This window comes from Equus quagga, chromosome 20, assembly GCF_021613505.1.
Source record: "Equus quagga isolate Etosha38 chromosome 20, UCLA_HA_Equagga_1.0, whole genome shotgun sequence".
NCBI lineage: Eukaryota > Metazoa > Chordata > Mammalia > Perissodactyla > Equidae > Equus > Equus quagga.
Window position 1 is genome coordinate 2,861,010 of NC_060286.1, and position 16,790 is coordinate 2,877,799.

Here is a 16,790-nt window from a genome sequence, read left to right on the forward strand (position 1 = left end):
TATGTAAAGTACTCCTGAAACATATATACCCCTCTACTTTCAAATGATAAAAGATAAGCTTCCTGTGTTCAGGTTGTTCCGTGGGTTTAAAGGTTTCTAATGAATTGTAAATTGAGAAGTTGTTTTTAATGATTAAGAGAAGTGACAGTGCCAGTTCAGTCAAACATTTTGAAAATTCCTACCAAGAATTAGTGTGGAACAGGAGTGCTGAATTTTGCAGATGGGTTAATAAAGTTCATTAATTATGTGCCTCAATCAGCATTCTATAAGCATTTTGCATGCCAAAGTAGTAACATTTGAAGGACTTTTTTTTTTTTTTAGCAAAACAGAGTTTTTACAAATTTTTTTAATCAAGTATATGTTTGTAGTTATATTTTCTTAAGTGTAATGGATTTGTATTTACTTAAATACCTATTCACCTGGCCCTAATTTTCACTAAAATCTAAATTTGAGACAGCTGGCAGATACTAGGCCGGATTGGATATTGTTTCATTGTAAGTGGTTGCAGTCAGTTCTGTCAGCAGTGAGGGTTCTGGTATAGTTTTTGGGTGTTTCTGTAACTTCATTTTTCACTGTTAAGAGCTACGTTTTAACTTTTATTTTGTTAATGAGACTGGGTATCTAGGAAGTGCTAATCTCTTAATATTGTGCCATTCATGCAAGAAGTTATATGCCACCTGTCATAGGCATTCTTGCATATTATGATTCCAAAAGAAAGCTAGAATTTATCCATGTTGTGTCATGTGCTTGGTGATGAGTTTAAGAATTTATCCGTATTTAAAAACTCATCACCAATGATGGCTTCTTGCGCAGCTAATAATCTACAGAGAATAGAATTTAGTCTCTCTCTGTTTTAGTGGAATTTAGATGGTCTTCAGCATAAGTGTAAAGTGATGTTGATTGACCTAGGACCACAACTTGTGTTGTAAGGAGTAAATATTCCTCAGGAGCTACTATAAATGACAGGTTCACACAAAATATACTTCATGTATACTACACTTAGATAAAGATAGTAAGGAAATTATAATAATTTTCAATATTAGATCTTTTCCAGGTGTTGAATTGGAATGGAAATTGCTATCTACCACCAAACTACTATGTCAAGTGAAAAACTTTTAGCTAAAATTCTTAGTATAGAATAAAAGTAACTTCTCATCTTTGTGCCTCTTGGTTACAAGTTAGACACGTTTCCTTTAGTGGGTTTCTTTTCCACTTGAGCAATTTTCAAAGAAGCTTCTGTTCCAGTGTCTCTTTTCCTACCTGATTTTATGTAAAGATTGCTTTTCCACTTCTGTGGTCAGATGATAAAGTTAACCTCATAATTATCTCTGAATTAGCACTTAACCACCTTCCTTGAATGAGTATTCCTTATTTTATGCAGTTATATGGGTATATTCCTGAAAAGCAGTGGACTTTATTGAATTACTGAAAATATTGAATTACTGAAAATACTGCATTAAAACATCTATTTTGGGGGTGCACCCTGGTGGCCTAGTGGTAAAGTTTGGCGCACTCCACTTTGGTGGCCCAGGTTTGGTTTTCTGGGCGTGGACCTCCACCATGCGCCTGTCAGTGGCCACGCTGTAGTGACGGCCTACACACAGAAAAGGGAATTTTGGCAGCGGAATTTAGCTCAGGGTGGGAGTCTTCCTTAGCAACCCCCCCCCCCCCCCCCCGGCAAAAGTCTATTTTTAAAATCCTGAATAAAGTAACACCTTTTTGTGTGAACAGAATGATTTGTGTAACTTTAGATTTTCATGTTATTAGGTTTTCTTAAATTGAAGTGTGTGCATCTTAAATCTGTAATAGATTTCAAAGATCACATTTAAATGGTGGGGGAAACAGGGTGGACACCTTGCTAGCTTGCTTGCCTTCTTGTCACCTGTTGAACTTCATAAGTGTTGTTTTGAGGTGATTTTCTTGGCTTGGTTTAGATGTGCATTTTTATAGGCGTCATTTTGTTTTTTATCTTGTAGAGATAGTTTGAATATTATATTTTTATTTTGCCTGTAATCCTTACCCTAATTTTGACAAACCATGGTTTTGAGTTAATAATTGACATACATTAGAGTTGGATTTAAAATCACCAAATTTAGACACGCATTTATAATACTTACCTTTAAATTTACAGCTAACAGAGTCCACACACAAGTGTCAGAATTAGTCTTGTTGCTGCTTGGCATTGGGGAAGTAACATGCCATCAGGCTGTCCTTTCACTTTCCTCTTTTTCCCATGTATACCACTCATCAAATTTTGATGGTCTGTTGTTTTTTTGTTTTTTTGTTTTTGCTTTGTTTAGCATAAGTAGCTTCACCTGACCTTGAAGCTAGAAATATGAAACTGGCCATTTTAATCCCTTGGCATTAGTGGTCCATCAGTGATGCATTTTTTTTGTAGAGAGATTTGCCAGCCAGTGAGCCTCAGTTATGTTGCCCACGTACATATTTTTTGCATGTAGTTTGTTTTAGCTGTAGGAAGTGTTTTCGGATTTTTTTTGTCTTTGATTTTGTTGTTTTTTAAATTGTTTCTGGAGAGGCAAATCACTTGATTTCTAATGGTAAGGAAAATGTCCATATTGTCAGATATTGCCTTGGCTTGATTGACATAAGATATTATTTGTTATTTAGGATGCTTTAGAGATTTTGCAGATTTTTTCTTATGGATGCATTTTGATATTTTAAAATGGTAAATTTTAACATTCATCAGTATTAAGATGAATTTTTAAAATCCTATGACTTTTTCCTCCTTTAGAACTTAAAAGACCGTAGGTTTTTTTTTTAAAATCTGTAATCTTGTAAGTTTGATTTGGTTCATCTTCTGCTTTAGGAAAGACAACAACATGTGGAAGCGGTTGAGTTGGAAGCTAAAGAAGTTCTCAAAAAATTGTTTCCAAAGGTGTCTGTCCCTTCTAATCTGGTAAGATCGATTTATTATTTTTTAGACCATGACATCTTTGTCATTATTCAAGGACATTGTGAGTCAGCAGCCTGGGCACTCTGCACCTGGTTCCAGCAGTGTACCACTTGCTTACTCATCCCGTTTTAACCTAGGGTGCTTGTGAGTGGTGAAAATCAATAACTTGGTGCAAAACTCATTTCTCTTTATTCAGCTGTTACTTTTGTTATATTCTACAAAATTTACATGGTAGACATTTTATTCAGAGGATTATAAACGTCATATTTGGGAAAGAAATGTCTCTTAATGGTTAATAAACTGATAATGTTCTTAATGGCTTTATTCAAAGTAGAACTTAAAGCGATGGCTTCTTAGTTTTAGGACACTTTTTAATTAAATATATTTAATAATATGAACCAGGCTTTTTTCATTTCAAAACTCAAGATTTTGGTCATCTGTTAACTTCTTCAAGCAAAGGTCTTGAAGATAAAACAGAACAGCTTGCTTTACTTGGCTTGTGTGTGTTTTAAGTGGGAGAGAAAAGTTGATTTGATTCAGAGAAGAAATACAGTGAATATTTGAGGGCAGAGCAAGCCATTGAGTGTTCATGTAGTTTCCTAAAATGGGGGAGTCCGCCTTTTTTTATTTTAATGGGAAATTATATACATACTCAAAAATAGAACAGCATATTGAGCCCAGGGTATCCGGTATCCCTCTTCAGCAGTTAGCAGTATATGGCGTGCCTTGATACACAGTCTTCTTCTGCCTCCTGTCCTGCATTTCCTAGATTATTTTGAAGGAAGTCAGACATCAGAAGATTTCATCTGTAAATATTTCGGTAACTGTTTCTAAAAGATGAGGATCCCTTTAAAGAAACTATTACATTAACAAAACCCTTAGTTTCATACACCTAGTCGGTACTTGTATTTCTCCAGTTGTCACATAAATTGTCATTTTAATGGAATAAAAACTACTTACTTGGGTCCTGACTAAAACAGACCACCATGAGGTCAACATGTGATTGGTTTAAGATATCTCTTAGATCTTTTATTTTTATTTAATTTTTTTTTTTTTAAAGATTGGCACCTGAGCTAACAACTGTTGCCAATCTTTTTTTTTCTGCTTCTTGTCCCCAAATCCCACCCCGTACATTGACGCATATTTTAGTTGTGGGTCCTTCTAGTTGTGGCATGTGGGATGCCGCCGCAACATGGCCTGATGAGCGGTGCCATGTCCACGCCCAGGTTCCGAACCGGTGAAACCCTGGGCCGCCGAAGCAGAGCTGGCGAACTCAACCACTCGGCCACGGGGCTGGCCCTCTCTTAGATCTTTTTATTCCACACGTTCCCTTCTTTTTGTCAGCAAACCTTCCTCCCTCTTTTTTTTAAGCCTGGTGGTTTCTTATGCAGTTTCCCAGTCTGGATTTAGCTGACTGCATCCCTGTAGTGTCAGTATGTTCCTTGGTCCTCTGTGTATCCCATAAATTGATAGTCAGTAGAGGCCTGATTAGATCCAGGCTCAATACTCGGGGTGGGGGTAAAATGGGGTGAGGGCAAGACTACTTCATGGGCAGTGTTGTGCACTTCATCAGGAGGTCTCTAATGGCTGCTTGTCTTTCTTTGGCCCATTGGAGCTTATTTGAGCTGGCTACCAAATCCTTTTGACACAATACTGCTCAACTTTGGTAGCTTCTTTACTTTGTGGTGTGACCAGGTGTCGCTCATTTATTGTGTGCATTTCCTGCCCGAAACTTGGAATTAACTATTTTTCCAAGGAACTCTTGCCTCTTCTTTCTGCGGTGCTAGGTGTGGTGTAAATAAACTTACTAGCTTGGTCTGTGTGTAGTCTGAGTTTAGCTGCTTGCTCTCTTAGATTATATCTACATATAGTCTATATTTAATATGCCCAAGAAGCAAAAATTCTTCTGTTTTCATTGTAATTGTTGAGGATACATTCAGCTTGATAGATTTAGTAGATATCTACCACTCTGGGTTGAACTGATGAAATAACTTGGGCTGGGCAAACATATGGATACGTTGTCAGTTCTAGGAACTGAGAGAAGGGGTTGCTATTCATATATTTCGTATTTTTTCCTTTGTGACCATAACCTGTTTTTATTTCTTGATTTATTCATACTTTATATTTTATTGCTTAATGGAAATAAAATTTAGGGGTTTATTTATTTGGCAGTATTTTATGAACCAAGAGAGTTAATGATTTATCATTTCTGTTCTTTTAAGATTGTGTCAGATCACCGGTATTAAAAATTCTTTTTAATGTAACCAATTCATTCTTAAGAGCAATATTACCCACCCTCAACAACCAAATCTTTTTGACCTTATAAATATTTGTAAATCATCATACGACATGGATGATGGTATTTGGCCTCTGTTCATCCACTTGTTAAAAGTTGAATATTTTTGCATGTAGTCTGTATTTAAGAAATATATTAAACTTTCTATGTCCTACTTAGGGTCTAGCATTTTAGGTTTGTAAAGACATGAAGGATAATCTGTTTATCTTAAGATAATAAAGCAATAATAATATAATAGTAAGACAATATAGTCAGTAGATATAAAAGGGATTTTATACGTGAAATAATTTTTTTTTTTATTGTTTTCTGTTGCTTTTTTGCTAAGCAAATCAGCATAGGAGAGATCTAAACTATATGACCTGGACGGAGTTCTACAAACTTTAAGCAACTAAATCAGTTTTTCAGCTGACTTTAATTTATATTGAATCTCAGTATTTGAAGCTAAGTAAGATTTTAATAGTATACATTTAGTCTTGGTTGAAATTTATAATGTGAAAATGTATTGTCTTTTAAATGGCGAGGCTGTTTTGACTAATGTGTACTGTGGTGTCTTGCACTATGGTGTGATCTCGGCATCAGGTTTGTTTTTTATCCTTTGATAGCATACAGAGAATCCTGATTCAGCCGCATAAGTAAAGCTCTAAATTAGAGCAGTTAATAGAAATTTCATGTGCGTTCTTTTTTCTTGGATTAGACTAAACTGAAGACTTAAAAGAGGAAAAAGAAGAAATTTGATTGAAAGTATCTAACAAATACTCTTTCTAAGAGGTTAAAATTCAGACAGTAAGCAGCAAAAATCTAGAATAATTTATCCTAAAATTCAGAATAGTGACTAAAAGTATAAATACATGCCTTACATTTGCTAACCTGTCAGCACAAATAGAGTTTTTGTTGGTTTTAAACACGTAAATGTTTGTATATTCTTATCATTTCTCATTATGATTTTAAAAATACTTCATATTACCTGTTTATTTTGAAGTGTCCTCAGAACCCCTGGCGCACCTTCAGAGAGTCTGAAACCCTCTGAATAGAGTGTCTTTGGTTGAGCTTCACTTTATGAACTTAGGAGACTTAGTTTTTGGGAACTGGTTTACCTTAAAAAAAAGTTTTGAAAAATTATTCATTCTTTGTTTTCTGTGTTTTAAAGATTGAATCTATTAGTCCTGGCGCTAGTTAAGCGATAGAGGCTGGATTTGAGCCCAGATCTTCTACCTATAAGTTCAGAATTCAGTTGCAAATATCCTTGGTCAGGGTAAATAAGTTTTGATTTTGATTGTTGTACATAGGTATATTTTTAGTGTTTATTTTCAGGGCTGGGTTACGCACAACTTATGCAACAATTGTATTCTTCTTTGAAATTTCCAGAGGGGTGGTGTTTGTTTATGTAAGTTTCTTTTATAATCATCTAATTTGGTTATTTAAAATTTTTTATCTATTTCATTTAGATATTTTTTGAAATTGGTTATTTTGACTTCTTCTCCTCAGAGTTATAGCGAATGGTTGCATGGATTTGAAACGAAGGCAAAAGAATGTGTGGCTGAAACTTCATGTTCAGAGGAGATAAAGGTTAGTTCAAGAGTGAAATATCTACTATATTTTAACCTATATTTAAAAAAGAAGTAAATCAGAATTTGTCTTTATGAACTTGGGAAAGAAAGGATATGTTATGAGTAGAATAATGCTCTTTTGAGAAAGTGTAAGGTGATTCCGTTTTCTGTAAGTGTGGGTGGGAATGCTGTAAGTCTTCCTGTAGTCAATTTGTGTACAAAGCTAATGTTTGCCGTTTCTTTGACTCTGTATCTTAATCATTTCTAAAACTGAATATTTAACTGTCTCTTACTCTCTTTTTAGCCTGGGTTTAAAAAGTAAAGATCAGTTGAGGTAGGTAGGCAGAAACTGACTGGTTTGCTAAAGCATCCCCAAATACATCATTTTAGGAGTGTTCAGAACCTGGGTGCATTTTTATCCTTGACTACTGAAATTTGAGAGATTAAACTTTCTTGAATCTCAAGTGGCATGAATAAAATCCCCTTTCCCATGTGTGTAGCATAGGCATTGTGTCTTTAGTGCACATGTGGGCCTGCTTTGATTTTACCATCCTACTTATGAGAGACAAGCCCCTTGATTATAAAGTTATGTATTGTATTTTGTAATGAGCAGACTTGGGGAGTTTTATTAGCAAAAAACAAATGACCAAAAAGATCATTGAACCTCTTTGGTACTTAAGAAGGTTGAAATGTAGTGTTGCATTATAAAATAGGTAGAAACCATTTGTCATACCATTAAGTACTGAAACAAATCTGAAGCACGAAACTTTCTGGTAAAACTAGAGAATTTTTCTTTATTTCCTTCTTTGCAGGTTCTAGAGCACAAGTTGAAAGAAGCCGACGAAATGCACACATTGTTACAGCTAGAGTGTGAAAAATATAAATCCGTCCTTGCAGAAACAGTAGGAAATGATTTTTAATCAACATTTTATTTTTAAATCATTAACTTAAATAGTTTATGTTGGGATTAGAACATGAATTTTTCAAAACACCTGTACTTTTGTGCATAGGAAGGAATTTTACAGAAGCTACAGAGAAGTGTGGAGCAAGAAGAAAATAAATGGAAAGTTAAAGTCGATGAATCACAAAAGACTATTAAACAGGTATTTAAAAAAGACACACTGAGAGCAGCGGTTCTCAAAGTTGGGCTGTGGACCAGCAGCAGCAGCGTCGCCTGGGAACTTGTTAGTGGTGCACATTCTTGGGCCCCGCCCCAGACTTACTGAATCTGAAACTGTAGGGCCACCAGTCTGTGTTTTAAAGAGCCTCCCAAGTGATTGTGATGCCCACCCAAGTTTGAGAATCACTGTTTTAGAGTGCGACTGGAGGGTGATGATGTAAAGTGCTTTGGAAGTCACAGAGCTGCTCACCGCATGATAACACGAGGCAGAGGATTTGGGCTTCAGAGTAAGTTCTGCAGCATTGATATGCGAGCCAGGATGTAGCACTCAAGAAAAAGTCAGTCTTCCCTTCTCTTCATGGGACCTGAGTGTTACTGTGCAACCTTAATTTTTCTCCTGTTTACTTGGGTACGGTAAAGAGTGCCGTCTGTTACTCACTTGTTTTCCTGGGCCAACCTGTGCAGAAGTTAGAGTTGCTGGTGGTACTCTGGGTTAATACATTTGAAGATTAATTGTTAAAAGAATGAGACACTTTTTAGCTGGGCCTAATATCATGCAAATAGATAGAGATAGATTTTGACCATAATTTAAATCAATTAAATGTGACTCTCACTTTTAAGGTCTTTTAAAAATCACTGTGGCTTTAAATGAGATTCATTTTAAAACCTCTGAAGTGTCTGATTAAAATTCTATAAGATAGAAGTCTCTATATCCTTGATGGCTTACTTGGTCATATAATCGTTTCCCATTTCAGATGCAATTGTCATTCATACCTTTGGAGCAAGAGCTAGAGCGATTAAGAAGAGAAAATAAAGATATTGAAAATGTATGTTATTTCATCATTTGACTTGTAACCCGGGGAGTCATTTTTAGCATTAAGGGTTGTCTTAAGATCTCTCTTGTAAGATTTCTGTTATTTAATGATGCAGTTCTTATGCCTTTAAGAATATCTTGGGTAGTGTTGTAGATGAAATAGTTTTATATTCATAAGTGTCATAACTTTCCATTGTGGGGAAGCATCATGAGAGGAAATCTTAAATGTTTTGTTAACCTTTCCTTCTTTGTTGTGTTGCTAGCTGAGAAGAGAACGAGAGCATTTGGAAATGGAACTAGAGAAGGCAGAAATTGAACGATCTACGTATGTTACAGAAGTCAGAGAGGTACTTACAATAGAATTTTTTCAACCTTGCTTCTCGGTTGAAGTTTATAACAGTGATAAAATGTTTCAGTATAAGTTCTTTGTGGCAGAGCTTCCGAGTAGCGTACAAAAACATGGGATATCATAAGGAGATCAACTTAAACTCTAAACTTCATTGCAGCTGAAAGATCTGTTGACTGAATTGCAGAAAAAACTTGATGATTCATATTCTGAAGCAGTAAGACAGAATGAAGAGCTAAATTTGGTAAGAAGCTTGTTCTCCACTGGGCATCAATTAGGCTCTGAAAACACTTGGGTTGACATGTGGAGAGACCATCCAAACTTTTTCTCCTTGCTAACATCTTTAGCTTGGCATTTTATAAGTTTAAGATAATCTTCATATTCTGATGACTCCTAAGATGATCCTTCTTTTCTTGACTCCTAAGATGATCCTTCTTTTCTTAGCTCCTAACAAAGGCATGTTTGGCTTGCAAATCTTTTTCAAAAACATCTTCCCTGTTCTATAAAACCTGATTTGTTGAACAGTATTATTTTCGGTGAATAATGAAGTGAAACAAACAGTAAAGATTGGTTGAGTTGTGAAGATTCTCTTCTCTGAGTTACCATAGTTAACGGGACCTCTCGTTTCTAATCTGGAAGGAGATTATTGAAGTTAAAGATACATACTCTTTATTCAAGGGCAATAATCCAATCCAGCTGCTTCTTTGAACTGGTCTTTCTATAGATTGTAGAAAACAAAAAGCTTGTGAAATTCTTTATCATTAACATACCGTGTAAAGCATAGTAATCTTAAAACTATAGACCTAAAGATAAGTGAAGTTAGCCAGATGTCTTATAAAGACATAGAATACACTGTATTCCCATTCCTAAACTTCCTGGAAATTTATACTGATTATGACAGACTTAGTTGTCAGATAGATATGACTATCTTGTCAGATGTTTCGAACAACAATCGTGTCTTTCCATGATTTAAAAATCGTTACAGCATGTGATTAGATTTCCTCAAAGTATCTGAATTAACTCTGGGAAGATTACAGTAAGTTTTCTCCTTACTCATGGTTAACCCTGCAGAGTTGGGAATTTTCTTATTAGTACTGCTGTATGTACCAAAGAAAACCTCTCAACTCATTCGTTTCTGGTTAGTTTTCTGTGTTAGGGCATTGATTTATGGGAATCAGTTTGCAGAGTAGGGCTCTATGAGATGTACACACAGAGCCCTCCACATCCACATACCCGCTCTGTGCCCCCCTTTATCTTTGAAATAAAGTTTTTATTTTATTTACCTTCGTTTACCTTAGTTGACCCATTCCCACTACAGTGTAAGACCAGTTTTATACATGTATTTGCTACACATTGCACAGATCAGGAATGTGATACGCCGCAGCTATAAGCCTTACTCTAGAATGTGTTTTAAAAAAATCGTTTCTAACTATGATTGTTGGAGATTTTACTTTCCATGTCAGTGCTTGGGGGCTGCCTCCAACAGTAGCATCAAACCCTCAGGATTATGCTTGAGTCTCTGTTCAGCTTTGTGTTTTTGCCCCTTGTCTTCTGTCAAGAGGCCATTCTGAGTGGTTTTTGTTTTTGTTTTTTTTGCATTGAGTTTGTAATCTTTATTTTAGTCTTTCTGTTTGTTTGCTCAGGAAACTGTGGTCACATTTTAAGATACATTAAAATGGTTTTGTTTGCCTGGACATACTTTGTGTGTTCCTGGGCCACAGGAATAACCTCTGTGATATGTTAAATCAGAGTTAAGTAAGGAGCAAAAGCTGAAGCTTTGGGGTATTTAATTGAGTTCTCAAAATAAAATTTCCAAATGGAATGTCCCCCACTAATTCTCCTGTCAGTTGGAAATGTCAGTGTGTTATGTTCCCCCTTTGGGTCTCCAGAACTCTTGGGAATGTTATGCCTATGGGTGGAAGGCAAAAATCAACTAGGTGAGTTTAATAAGAAAGTTATTTTTTTGTCAGTGTAGTTCATTTTCCTTATTCATATTTAATTGGAACAGTTATCAAGAGGAGAGGCATTATATATCGGCACTAGAGCTTTATAGAGCTTTATTATAACTATTTTCACAAGTTGGTTATTGAGAAGAAATCTTAAGACATTTCTTATTGGTATAATTAGGCCAGTGTGGTCTTGCACTGATCTCTTTAGTGAGGTCTTAAAGATTAAATTTTTTTTTTTTTTTTGAGGAAGATTAGCCCTGAGCTAACAGCAGCTGTCAATCCTCCTGCTTTTTTTTTTTTTTTTTTTGCTGAGGAAGACTGGCCCTGAGCGAACATCCATGCCCATCTTCCTCTGCTTTATATGTGGGACGCCTACCACAGCATGGCTTGCCAAGCAGTGCCATGTCCGCACCCGGGATCCGAACTGGCGAACCCCGAAGTAGAACGTGTGAACTTAACCACTGCGCCACTGGGCCAGCCCTAGATTAAATTTTTGAAGTTTTCATTTTACTGGGTTTGTAATTTCTGTTCAGTGTCTTTTAGAATATTATACAGTTGACCCTCTTAACTGAATTATATGGATCAAGAAAGCCTTTAAAAACTAATTAGTAAAATTTCTAATTACTTGCCTTTTAATTTAGAATAATTTAAATATGAATGAACTACTTTATGAATAGTGAATAGTAATACTTTAAAAAGGCATTTTACTGGAATTTGACTGATGGTTTTGTTTTTACATTTGCAGTTTTCTACTCTAAACTCGACTTCGTTTCCGTAGCTTTTCTTACAAGGTTTGGCTTTACAGACGGGACCCTCCACTGCTTAGCTTTCCTTTACATCTGGTGCAGCAAATTGGCTAATCTACTGTGTGTAATAACTGTTAGCTATCTCATTGTTTCTCATTTATTCTTCAGTCCTAGCAGTCTTAGCATAATCAAATAAGGATGCAAGTTAATTGTAGTGTTCCTTTATTTTTACAGTTAAAGACACAGTTAAATGAAACGCTCACAAAACTTAGAACTGAACAGAGTGAAAGGCAGAAGGTAGCTGGTGACTTGCATAAGGTAAGACTGCTTGTCCTGCAGATGCCATTTTAGCATGCTGTCTTGTGCCTTGAATCTTCAGCAGACACACTCCTAATTCTGGATTTGTTCTTTCTCATCATTAATTTGTTTATAAAGTTAATCTGTTAAATAGTTACATTTTTGCAACTAAACCTTTCTTGGCTTGTTTTCCCATTATTCTCAATTTGCTTTATCATTTATCACGTTTATGTAATTGATTGCTTTATAAAGTATATATTAAATTTCAAATTTAATTGAAGTTATTCTTTTTTAAAAATTGGGTTACATCCATATATTTTTTAGTTGGGATTTGCTTATGTAGTCATTTACAAAATATGTTTCTTTTGATCTTTATGGATCTAAAAGATACATAGACCTCTAATGTTTTAGGAATTTGTTTCTTTCATTTATTTCTTTGTGGACATACACTTTTCTTAATCTCATATAGAAATGGATGATCTTTAGGATTACATTTCTTATTCTTTGTGTTAGGTTGACAAGATATTTGTAATTCTGTTTGAGCTATTTTAACAATGCAATTCACGTGCTTATGTCACAGCTGCTTTAGAGTATGATTGTTTTTACGGGAGATACAGTTATTAGCAAAGCAAATACATGACTTTTTTAAAATTGAAAGAAATTGTTCTGTATGATTAAAGTTTTAAATTGTTTATGCAAAAGGCTAGGAGTCCACAGTTGCTTCAGATTATTTTGGTGTTATCGTTACCAGTAGATAAAATGTGAACTGAGGAAGTTTGTTTTAGAACTCAAACTTAGATACATGCTACATTGTCAAGGCTGAGCAATCTAATTTACTTTGATATGTGATTTTAATTTGTGACCTCTGGATCAAAATATAAAACATGTGGTTTTAGCCTAGCGGTTTAGTTTCTCAGGAGGTAGTTCAAGGGTACTGAACAGGTGCTCAAAGATATGGATAATGCCATGTTATTTATGGCGGGTAAAATGGCAACAGTAGGTGACAGTGAACTGCCCCATGTCTATATAATAGAAATACTGTGCAACACTTGATTGGAAATGCACATAAATATTTATTGACATGAAAAAAGTTAAAATACTTAGTAAAACAAACAGGTATAAAACAGCATGTATGTTAAAAGGCCATTTAGATAAATTTTCTGCCACTTTTCTGTTAGCCCATACATGTACAGAAGAGGAGTCTAGAGCAGGGGTCGCCGCAGAACCACACACTTGCATTGTGGTCACATAATGGCTTCTCTCACATGCTCTTTGTTTATTTGTTAGGTTAGCATAACCCTTTAAAAATGGAAAAGCTATTCTTAGCTTGTGAGCTGTACAAAAACAGGCCGTGGTCAGATTTGGCTGACCCCTGACCTAGACTAACCCTAACCTAAGTATCAACTGTGGGTATTTCTGTTTTTAATTTCTTTATACATTTTCTGTATTGTTTGGACTTTTTAAACAGTGAGCGTGTGTTTATAATTTGGTGGAGGAGGAAGCTGTTTTCATTTTGGAGAAAAACTTGAATAGATTGGCTTTACATTGTATTTTGAGAGGAGCTTTAATTCTGTATAAAATAAGTAAGAAAAATCACTCATTTCTTTCTTGCATGTGCCCATCAGTTGTCGTATTTAGAGGCCACCATATTGCTTTCCTTACAGGCTCAGCAGTCCCTGGATCTTATCCAGTCACAAATAGTAAAAGCTGCTGGAGACACTACTGTTATTGAGAATAGTGATGTTTCCCCAGAAACGGTATGCTTTTTCTTTAACCCCAGATCGCTCGGCTAATTACCTTGTAAGTTATGTGAAGAATAAAAAATGTACAAGATTCATCTCTGACTAAAAAAATGCCTTCATAATGAGCTGCCATCAGTTATGTTGCATTCTTGACTTAAGGTCGTCTTTTCTTTAAGATATCCTATCTCTGAAATGCAGTGCTTTTATTAATGTTTGTTTTCACTTCAACTTAGTGAGAAGTTATATTAACTTAAAGGTTTGTTTCAGGAGATATTATGGTATACTGCTTAAGTGTAGACTCTGTTAGATGGCCTGTCTTTGAATCCTGGCCTACTACTTTGTAGCTGTGTGGTATTGGGCAGATTCCTTAGCCTCTCTGTGCTTTAGTTGCCACATCTGTAAATGGGAATGATGATAGTTGCTGTCTTGTAGGATTGTTGAAAGGAATAAATGAATCTCTCTGTAAACACTTAGAATAGTGGGTAGCACTTAACAGCAGTGCCTAGCCACTGAGCAAGAGCTCAGTGTATGTTAACTGTTATTTTTGCTGTTGTTATGAATGTGTTCTCCTTTGGTGCCCGACACATTTTTTTCTGAAAGGAGAAATGGATATATATTTAATATTCATAGTCTAGATTTTTCTCTTTGTGGCCTAGTGACAATGTATATTAACAAAGCTTTCTTCGGTGCAGACTAATTTGACCACTAGGTAGCAAACGTTATTTCTCCATGTGGTTTTCGTTGTCGATTTTCATGCTATTTTTCAGCTTTGTTGTATTTAAAATAACAATAAAATGTTTTCTGTTTTGGGCTGCAAATGCCCTTTCCTTGTGTTGGAGGCCTTCATCTCTTGCATCTTCTTTTTAGGAGTCTTCTGAGAAGGAGACAATGTCTGTAAGTCTCAATCAGACTGTGACACAGCTGCAGCAGTTGCTTCAGGCGGTAAACCAGCAGCTCACAAAGGACAAGGAGCAGCACCAGGTAGCAGGTGAGGGCGCCTCGGTCACCGTCTGTCTGTGGTCACACACGCCGTTTGTGTGCACGTGTGGCGCGTTCGCCGTGGAGACGCGCTCATTGCCGGTGCGAGGGCTCCCTTGGTCCCTCTCAGGACCCCCACACGATGGCTTCAGCTTTCTTGGAGATAGATTTCCATCTTGCACGTCTTTTGGTTTCGTAGCTTGCAGGGGAAAAAGAAACCTTTTATCTTAGCTTCTCCTCACTTTGCTAGAAAGCAGTCTCTCTTGTAACTTGTTGGCCTAGGTTTTGTTCGTTTTCATAGTCTGCAACTGCTTCCTTAGTTTATCCCGATCTTAGTTCTGGTAAAGTACCTGTGGTTTATTTATTTATTTTTTTAATGACTTGGTAAAATAAAGTAAAAAAAGTAACACTTTTACTGAGGTAAGATGCTGAACTGAAAATGAAGTTATCACAATTTCTTTAAATTGGAAGCTGAGTTTTATTTAATTTTGCTTATAGGTGGTCAGAGAAATCCATTTTTAACTCTTGAAGTGAGCGTCTTAGTTGAAGATAAATAAACCCATTATTAACCAAAGCACGTTATGAAATTTTATTGCCCATATTATCTGGGAAAGCTCAGATTTGTTGGCATTTAAAAATGACTTCTGTTTCAGTGGTGAATGCGGATTGATTGATTGATTCATTGATTCCTGGGTCTTACTTGTTTTAAAAATGACTGACTTAAGTCATACTGCTTTGGGTAATTAGGATATTCTGATATGCACTGAATATTTCAGATATTCTTCTTTTGAATTTGTTTGCTCTAAAATAATCTTGGTGTCCTGGAGGTCAGTGGAGTGGCCTGTGTGACACAAAGGGACAGCTCATCAGTGGATTGTGCTTTTCCGGATGCGTGTTTCAGACTCTTAGGCTGTAAAGGCCTCAGGACAGGTTAGGAGTCCTGGAAGAGTGGGCATGGATTGCCATTGTGATTATAGGGCCATTCTGTCTACTTTCACAGAATGATCGTCCTCTGGCCTGCCTTAGTATGCGCCCTCCTTAAAATGCTATTTCAGATCAGTTACCTCTAAGAAGGCTTCCAGATAAAGCCAGCCCATTCTTTTTACCTTTCAGCAAAAATAATTATACTTTAATGGTTTATCTTTGGAAAGCTGACTTCTCGGTTGCCTGGAGTTAAACTTATGCCACATCACCCCCATTCCCCAAATTAGAGAATAACCTTGTTTCCTGCTTTGGGGAAAATCTCCTTCCCATGTCTTCAGCCCCAGTCACTTCTTTTTGGAGGAAGATTAGCCCTGAGCTAACATCTGCTGTCAATCGTCCTCTTTTTGCTGAGGACGATTGGCCCTGAGCTCACATCCATGCCCATCTTCCTCTGTTTTATGTGTGGGACACCTGCCACAGTGTGGCTTGACAAGCACTGCATAGGTCTGCACCCGGGATCTGAACCTGTGAACCCCAGGCCACCGAAGCGGAACGTGGGAACTTAACCACTGCGCCACTAGGCTGGCCCAGTCCCACTCACTTCTCGCATACACTTCTGTTCAGTCTTGAAAACATGCTCAAATGTCTTATTTTAACCTTGTACTTCCTTCAGGTCACCACCCTAATTTCTGTATTTCACTGTTTAACAAAGAGTCTTAAAATAAGAAATTATTCTCCCAGTAGCTACTTCTTTACTTGCTGTTCAGTGCTCTAGAGCACTGAATGCTCTCCTACTCTGGCATTGCTTCTCTTCCTGCCCTTCCAGGGAAACCATTTTTTGCTGAGGTCAGTAGTGATTTCCTAATGGCTGGATGTAATACAGGCCCCTCCTTTGCATATAGGATACTGAAGTTGTTATGACATATGGTAAATATGCTGAAGTCAGTCCATAGGCCTTTGTGTTATAAGGGAAGGGCTTCATTTCCGAGAGCTTAAAAGGTTGTAAGATGGCTTATTACTGCTTGTCTTTAGACCCCATCAGTAGCATCTCTCCAGCATCTCAAAGGTGTCCTTTAAGACTTTTCTTTAGACCCCATCAGTAGCGTCTCTCCAGCAT

At 36.5% G+C, this 16,790-nt stretch overlaps 1 protein-coding gene across 5 annotated transcripts in view; it reads left to right on the plus strand.

Annotated features, from left to right (window-relative positions):
* The window catches only part of KTN1 (kinectin 1), a 101,346-nt gene that overhangs the window by 80,897 nt on the left and 3,659 nt on the right, over window positions 1–16,790 (plus strand). For 3 of the 5 annotated variants that reach the window (XM_046647104.1, XM_046647103.1, XM_046647106.1), the window contains 10 exons: window positions 2,828–2,917; window positions 6,696–6,776; window positions 7,570–7,659; window positions 7,768–7,860; window positions 8,633–8,704; window positions 8,955–9,038; window positions 9,198–9,281; window positions 11,967–12,050; window positions 13,694–13,786; window positions 14,639–14,759. In XM_046647104.1, coding sequence (XP_046503060.1) covers window positions 2,828–2,917; window positions 6,696–6,776; window positions 7,570–7,659; window positions 7,768–7,860; window positions 8,633–8,704; window positions 8,955–9,038; window positions 9,198–9,281; window positions 11,967–12,050; window positions 13,694–13,786; window positions 14,639–14,759 — 892 coding nt within the window. The remainder of the gene's footprint in view (window positions 1–2,827; window positions 2,918–6,695; window positions 6,777–7,569; window positions 7,660–7,767; window positions 7,861–8,632; window positions 8,705–8,954; window positions 9,039–9,197; window positions 9,282–11,966; window positions 12,051–13,693; window positions 13,787–14,638; window positions 14,760–16,790) is intronic. The other 2 variants (XM_046647105.1, XM_046647107.1) reach the window with 1 other exon arrangement.